Source organism: Temnothorax curvispinosus, unplaced genomic scaffold (genome assembly GCF_003070985.1).
Source record: "Temnothorax curvispinosus isolate PA1 unplaced genomic scaffold, ASM307098v1 QBEX01000582.1, whole genome shotgun sequence".
Taxonomy (NCBI): Eukaryota; Metazoa; Arthropoda; class Insecta; order Hymenoptera; family Formicidae; genus Temnothorax; species Temnothorax curvispinosus.
In genome coordinates this window covers 1-8441 of record NW_020210362.1, presented here as the reverse complement: position 1 = coordinate 8441, position 8441 = coordinate 1, and the positions used below count along the sequence as shown (strand labels likewise).

The 8441-nt window shown below is 48.3% G+C and overlaps 1 protein-coding gene across 1 annotated transcript; it reads left to right on the top strand.

The window, feature by feature from the left end:
- Positions 1-1008: 1008 nt before the first annotated feature.
- Positions 1009-1506, top strand: LOC112456078. Its single transcript, XM_025018384.1, has one exon. It carries the CDS (start codon positions 1009-1011, stop codon positions 1504-1506), a length of 498 nt encoding a protein of 165 aa, XP_024874152.1.
- Positions 1507-8441: the final 6935 nt, after the last annotated feature.

The following is an 8441-nucleotide window of genomic DNA, read 5'->3' as shown; positions in this document are numbered from 1 at the left end:
GCCTCCTTAATGAGACTGGTAAGGTCTTCGAGCGTGTGATCGCTAATCGTCTGGCCACTTACCTGGAAGAAAACCCCAGATATGATTTGTCTCCTAATCAATTCGGATTTCGTAAATCGCGTTCGACTACCGACGCCCTCTTCTTCGTGAAGAATATTATCACCGAGGCCCGTGCGGACGGTAAAGTGGTGCTAGCTTTATCCTTGGATATAAAAAACGCGTTTAATTCGATTGACATTCGAATATTAGATCCGCTCTCAGAAACAAACGCATTCCACGATATCTTAGACGTATCCTTGAGGACTACTTGAGAAGTAGGAAGATTCGATCTGTCTTGTCTGACGGCACTCGTTGTACTAGGTGCGTTAATAGGGGGGTCCCGCAAAGATCGGTGTTGGGCCCCCCACTTTGGAACCTTGGTTTTGATCAGGTACTGCGCACCATGCTCCCCGGAGACTCTCACGTGGTTTGCTACGCTGACGATACTCTTCTTCTTGTCGCCGAGAATGATTTTGACTCGAACTGCGCTCTCGCGTCGGAGTGCCTTGACAGACTAATGATAAATATCCGTGATCTTGACCTGTCGGTGTCTTGGTCTAAGACGGAGGCCGTATTTTTTGAAATACCTCGGTGTTTATATTGACAAAAAATGGGCCTTTAATACTCATGTCCAATATGTCGTATCTAAGATATCCAGAGTTAATTGCGCTTTGTGCGCAATTCTTCCGAACCTGAGAGGGCCCGTTGAAAATAAACGTCGCCTGTACTATTCCGTGGTTACCTCCATTGCCTTGTACGCCGCCCCCGTTTGGAGCGAGGAATTTATGGCCTCGGAAAACAAACAGAGGCAAATGCGCCGTGCACTTTGACTTTCCGCATTGAGGACAATTATGGTATATCGCACTGTCTCATATGAGGCGGCCACTCTTCTGGCTCGCGTTCCGCCTCTACACCTATACGCGGAATTCCTGAGGCGCACGTATTTTTGGCACCGTGATATGAAGAAAAATGGAGACTTTAATGATGTCTCAGCTGCCGCAGTTCGCTTGGAGGAACGTGCTACGGGGACTGTGGCGGGACCATGTCACGCGCGCGGATTTGCCGGGGAAAAGAATGAGGGAAGCAATAGGTCCCAACATTGAAGACTGGCTGGACCGTAGGTCTGGTTTCCTAACATTTAGATTGACTCAGTTCCTGACCGGTCACGGGTGCTTCGGCACATATCTGTTTAGAATCAATAAAGAGGACACTCCGATGTGTCGCTACTGCGATACAGAAGAGGACACTCCCGAACACACGTTAGCGGTGTGTCATTTTTGGGCATTGGAACGCGGGGAACTCACCGCTGCTGTTGGACAAAATCTCTCCCTTGAGAACATCGTTGCCAAGATCTGCACTTCTAAGGAGCGCTGGAACGCGTTCTCGATCTTCGCTGAGCGCGTCCTTCAGCGTAAGAAAGAGGACGAACGGCAGAGGCAGCAACAAATTGCCTTTGATCCCGGATAATGGACTGCGTTTTTCGCGATGTTGTTACGGCGTTTTCTGATTTATATTGCGTTCTGCGTTTTCAATGTGTTCTATTCTTGCGCCCGGTCGGGGTCTTTCTGCCGTTCTTGGGGCGGCCGGGCGCCGGTCGGCTCCGGCTCTCCTCCTCCTGGGGTCCGGCGCGTCGCTCCTGCGACGTTCCCGGATTCCTGGGGGGGTGGTTGGCCGGGGGCGGTCGGCGCGTGGTTGTCCCCTTGGTCTGCCGGGTAGCCCTGCAATAGATATACTTGGTTGTGTTTATGCTTATTTGACTTTTTGCCCCTGGGGGCTCTGCTGCGCTGGGGTCGTGGATCCTCCGGGGGTCAGTCGTCCGTGGTTTTGCCGCTCACCGCTGTGCTTGCGGGGCTCCGGCCCCACTGCTCTGCAGTGGGTTTGCTGGAGGCTCCGTTGTGGCGGCGGGGCACGGGTGGTCGTCCCTCTGGGTTTCCTTGGCCTGCGGCGAGGTTCCCGGGACCTTACTCTTTTCGCGCTCTTTCTCCCCCCTCTCCCCCCCTTCTGGGGGGCCTGGGGGTGGGGTGGGCGCGATCGTTAATACAGCCGTTCATTCCGGCCCGTGATGCGGACCTTGGGTCCGATTGTCTTTCGGTGGTGGGTATATATATGTAACCCTCAATGTTAACGAGTTTAACTCGTGGTTTTGATTTGTATGGAACCTCTCTCCGGATAGAGGGGTTCCCGTTCGTTTCGTACATACATGTCCCGTGGCCTTGTACGTCCTTCTTTGGGACGTCTGTGGTTCCCTATGGAATGGCCTCGCAGCCAATGAAGAGTGCCCTCAATGATATGACTGCCCTGCGGCCATTATCATGAGGGCCTTCCGAGGCGGTCGAATGTTGGCACTTGTGTCAGACTTTCGACTAGAGCGTCATCCCGGCGAGTTCGGCGGCATCCCCGTTTGATCCATCGTGTGATTTTGTGTTCGGTTTACGTATTTCTGTCGCCTCCGCGTGAGGACTATTGTGACACGTGAAGTAATACCTCAAGTCTCCCGTGTGTCACAACTATTGTCCAGCGTGCTGTATGTTTGGGAGAGGTTTTTTAGTGGGTGCAAGCCCCACATATCCCGGGGGACGACCCCTGGTAGAATGCTCGAGGCATTTTTAAAACTCTTCCTCCGAAACAAAAAAAAAGGTTAGGTTGTGACCGGATCAACGATTGACGATGGTAAAATTGAAATATTAGCCAGTTACTACTTGGGCTGAAAATACGGTCGCCACTGTATTTTCCTGGATAAATACAGAAACCCTGTTGCTATGCGGTGCTCCGTCCTTCCTTTCAGCGTAATGGCTGCCGTTTTCTACGTCGCGGACGTGTTCAAGGCCGTCGGCCACGCCCTGGTTTAGCGCACGTAATATACGGATATTCGGACAGGATGTTCACTGGGGTCGCGAATAATGAGTCTTTGTTTATTATAAACAAATAACAATTTAATATTTTTAAAGTTACAGTATCTCCGTACACGAACGGACAAGTTCTATCGCGCACTGACTTGCAACGATCGTTAACGAATTCTGAAGTACCGTCGTTAAGAGCTTATCTCGGTTAATTACCGTTATCGCGTGGTTGTTGTTCACGTAACTATCGTATACGGCAACAGGATAAGTACGCCGAAATCGAGGGTTTATGCGCGCAACCGAATATCGTGTTGACGCCTCGAAATGTCACGGTCGACTGTCCGGGAGGAACGGGTCGAGTTCCCCCTCCTTGATGCTTGCGCAGGCGCGGTGCCTCGCATTTACGCGCGAACATGCTGTTTTTTGCGCGCTAATCTCTATTAGCCGATCGTATCGCTTGGTGACGAGCGACACGATCCCTAGTCTCGGCGATCCATCACTTCCCGTGCGCTGAGCCGATCTCATTGGCTCAGCTCAATTCTGACTGAGATACTGAAACGGGATTGGACGGCGGACAAGAGCTCTCGCTTCGGACTCGGCGATGCGGTAACCAATGCCAGCCGTCGCAATTTGCACGTGGTGCAAGTTCGCGGCAAGTCACTCGGAACGTTTCCGAGTGACCGTGTGTGTTCACGGTGACATTCCCCTTTCATGCCAGGTAAGTAATTATTCTACTAGAATCAATTGTATTAATTCTCCTTTTCTTTCAGGTACCGGGTCTTCGCAGGGATCGTCTCGCCCAATCAATGGACTGGTTCAAATGGTCGGTAAGTATCCGAACGGTGAGTATAATAATACTACTTAAAATACGATTAATCGTACTTGTCTTGACAGGGAAAACATAAAATAAAAGTTATACAATGCAAATTCGCGCTTTACGACACTGTCTCGCTTCGCGGAGCTACGCTTGCTTCCTATTGGTCGCTTCGTCGCGCTTATCTGAAAAAGTTGCGCCTCGCGCTCTCATTGGCCGTAGGCCTCGCAAAATCATAAAATATTCTGAAACTGTGAAAAATTATATCAAACTGCCAGGAATCGCTCCTATTGGCTATCGCTGTGTCGAGAATGCTCAAAACTAATAAATCTAATGAAACTAACGCAATTCTTAATAAAATAGACCGGGATGCTTCCCATTGGTCCTCGCGTATCGACATTGTGTCGAAGTGGTTCATAATGTTCAAAACTGCAAAATTAATGTTAAAATACGTTTACTCAAACCCTATTGGTCCTTTCGTCGGTCAGACGTCGCTATGCATGCAATAATGTGTAATTGGGTTCATGGCTCTTCGGGAACCAATCGTGGCTCGATCTTGAGACTCAACAATAAAATGTATAGTGTGTATAATATGAAAATGGTTAGGATTGTAGGAATGTCTGGGAATGTCATTATGACTGAAATAAATATTATTAAGGTTACGACGATGTACTCTTTCAACTTCATGGCGTTGCTGTAATCGAATAGATCGCGTATAAGCTGTATAAAATCAAAATAGAAAATAATAGAAAAACTGCTGTTAATATTAGCAAAGTGATCCTCTCGGGATCCATTTCCGATTGAACTCTGGACTCTGATTGGCCCATCAATTGACTCTAATTTTTACTCGACTTTTCAAAGGTAATTTAGGATCGGTAGGATTGGTAGATATGTAATTCGGTGTTCTCGTGTGTTTTACAATGTTTTTTACGTGTATTGTGATAAAATCGTTAATATGCATACATGCGCTCTGTAACATAAAATAAAATAAATCTTTCTCCTTCTATCGCATAAATCTTTCGCTCTTTGGCTCGTCAAAACTAAAAAAAATATATTATAACTCACAAAATTTAATTTGCTCAATTGCCACTTATATCTCGCTACTTATCTTCGCGATTTTTTGTTATCGAATATGTTATTACGTTAAAATGATATAAAATAGAACATAAAATATAAAAGATAAGTATCGCACGGGCCTATGCCTCCGCGCTCCCCGATTGGCTGCCCCGGGTCTTCGACTCGTCCGGCCGTCTCTCCACCTGGGATTGGCTCATCGGCTCGTCGTCGTCCTCCGGTGTCGCCTCGCGTCCAGCGGACTGTTTCGCCTCGCCTTCGACTATTGCTTGGGCTACCCCTTCGGGAATCTGTTGTAGCAACTCCCCGATCTCGACGCTCTCGAAACTGGCGTCCCTCATTTCCTCATTGGCCGCTACGCTGGCCGCTCGCGATGTCTCCGTCATGCCCTGGTCCGGCTCGTCTGCCGGGTATTCGTCCGTCGGCTTCTGGAAAACTTGCGCGCTTCGACCCGAACCCGACGATGAAACGGAAGGTTCACCTTGCGATTTCAAGGTTAGGTTGTAGCCGGGCCGAGGAGTGATACCCCCCTTATGTTTAAAAGGTGTGTCTCCGACACGGTCGCCACTCGATTTTTACCCAACAAACCGAGAAAGGATTATTTCGGATATTATGAATTTCTCAACCTTCATTACGCCCCGCTGATTCCTCTTTCCTTTTTTCTGTTTCAGTTCGCCCTTTGCCGCCGGATCTAGGATCGCCGCTGGACCAAGCACCTCGGACCTTCTCTGGACTGCAGCTGTGCACCGCCGACTTCGCCCTGGACCTTCGCTGGAACGCCTTTGGATCTCCCCGCACGGATATCGGATCGCCGACAGGTAAGTATCAGGATCAGGTAGGTATAACTTTCAGGTAAGTGGATTGCACACGAATGATTTTAAGTACTCTGATTTCTTTGAGATAATAAAATATAATCTATTTTATTCTATTTTCAGATACAAGTGTTCGTGACAAAGTTTCAAAGTGGTAACGCGACTACCGCGGGATGTTCAACGCCGAGAGTCTAAGTTTCTATCGCAAGGTTTATCAGACCGAATCGACTGTTCTCTCCGAGGCTCCGACGAAGAATTTTTCGATCTCGGGGTTCTGCTCCGGCTCCAGACCTCCGGTTGCATCCCTACTTTGGTATGGCTCCGCCTGCTTTTGGGACATCTGGGGCCCAGATGTGGCTTACACCTGCTTCCCAGATGTGATGCTGTTTGACTTCCGCGTTCCTGGCTTTTTGTCTCGTTGGACAGGTGTTCCATGAACAAAAGCCCCTTTGTTCGATTTATTGATTCGCTATGTGTACATTCGAATAAATATTCTACGCAGCATTCCATGTTCCTTTATCCTTAACTTTAATTTATTAAGCCATACATTATTATTGTTAATAAAGGATCCTTCTGGAAAATGAAACTTCGCGTGTACATTAATTAACATAAAATTTATTACAATGGGCGTTCGATGCCCCGCGTCGTGTTTGCTCGCTCTTGTTTCACAGTTCGCCTCGTGGTATGGCCACTGGTCATTTGTCATATAATTTTGTTAAATATTTTATGCTGTCTTGGTCCTTTGGCCCACGTTGACTACCTAATCGTTATAATTTCATCGCTAGCGCTTGTACTTCGCGAGTTTCGCTTACCACATTCTATGATTACGAGGTCACCCTTTATGCGCTCCATGACCTACCCGGTGATCATACATGTCCGCGACTACGTGGTAAAGCTCCAGCGCCTCCCCTACTTCCGGTCCGATGACAGTTGGTTGCAGCCCGCTCCTGGCCACGCCCTGTATGCGCCTACGCCTTTTATTTGCCGTTCGGTTGGCCCGCTGGCCTCCGGCCTTTACCGCGCCTCCGTGGTATCGCGACCTTGTATTCCGCGCGTTCGGCACGCCGCTCACCCGTACGCTTGCGTTGGTCCCGCCAACTATTACGCGCTCGCATGGTCTGTTCGCTGGCTCGGCCCCCGGTTCGCTCAGGTCGTTTACCACTCCGCTTGGTAAATTGATTTCGTGATTTCACCAACGCGCCTATCGGTCGCCGGTGTCCGCGGTGTTTTTGCGACACACGCCGCCCTCTGACATCGTCAATCGGTCATTCGACCTCGTGGTTCGCGCGGTTTCCTTACCATGGCACGTGGTAAGGCGATCTCGTTACCTATCCGTTCGCTACGATAGTTGCCCGTGGTAATCCCCTTTTTGGGGTGTTCTTCTTACCCTCGCGTTGTAAATTTACCGGTCGCGCCGTCCGCTCGCCCGGTTCGCTTACCATCACGTATGGTAAGCCGACTTCCGGTTTCGCACGCTTCGCCGGACCGTCGCCGGTTGTTTCGCGTTATTGACAACTTTTGCAATTGGTTCTCATTGTTTTCATCCCGATCCGCACGGTGGTTCGATTTATTCATTTACCACCTCGTTCGTTGTGAACGCGCCTTTATTGTCGATCGCGCGACCGTGGTTCTCAACTCACCCGGACGATTTTCGTGATGTTACTCGCATTGACTGCTGGCTCGTTAAACCTGAGTTTTTCCGACTCTGAAACTATACTTGAGCCTCAGTGTTACGCTACGCGTGGTCTCGTTAACTAACTGAAGTTAATTTACGTTTAATCGTTTTGGTCCATATGACCTTTTTTGCTCTACGCGCGATTGTGCGTAATCTTTTCCCCTGACCTTTTCTCATACCTCGTCGGGGTTTTTTAAACAAAGGGAATCCGTATTCGTCAAAACAAAATAAATTTAACTTTTTCGTAAATTAAATAAAATAAACTTAACCTTTTATTCGTAACGCAAAATAACTGTCCTTGAACCAAACTATATATATATCTAAATAAATTCTGTTATTCCCATAACTCAAATCAACATAACGCAAGAAACCATATATAATCATGTAAACGAAAAGGAAATTCATTCTTATATTTCTAATAAAATAAACTCTTTCAATTGTGTAACGCCAACCAGAATAATAAACTAGATCATAACTATATATATATATATATATCTACGTATATTTCTTAACACTTAACCTTAATCCTAAGTGATTTTTTTGTCGAACGTATATACATGTTGAGCTAAATGCTCGCTCCGCGCGACATCGCCCTCAAACGCTCCCCCACGGTTGCCGCGTCTCTCTTAGCCGCCTGAATAATGCGCCTTTGCGCTCGCACCGTCTCGAGACTGGCACGGTCGTCGTCGTCACTGGCTTGCGCCCCTTTTTCCCCTTTTCACATCTTATCAAGGGGTGCGGCAGGATTAGGTCCTCCGTAACCGTGGGCCGCTTCTTCGCCGCATCTCCGGTCGTCGCAATCGCAGCCGCCGGCTGCAAGGTTAGGTTGTGACCGGACGTCACTTTCTGGGTACGTGGATCACACGAAAATATAAAATCAGCCAGATTTGCCTATCAAACGGTCGCCACTCGGTTTGACCTTGTTATACCGAGAAGGTAAGTATCGAAATTATAGCACGATATTGCAACAATACTCTATTAATTCTCTTTTATTTTCAGGTTCTCGACGCAAGATGTCTCGACGCCCCGACACTGCCTCTCCACTGCTGGATCATCGATGGACAACGTGGGACCATCCCCGACGGAACAGGTAAGTAGAAAATGTGTATGTTTAATTAATCGGCCAATTTCCTTTTTAGCTTCTCGCCCCGGATGGATCTCAACTGCCGCTGACTGTCCCAGATCCT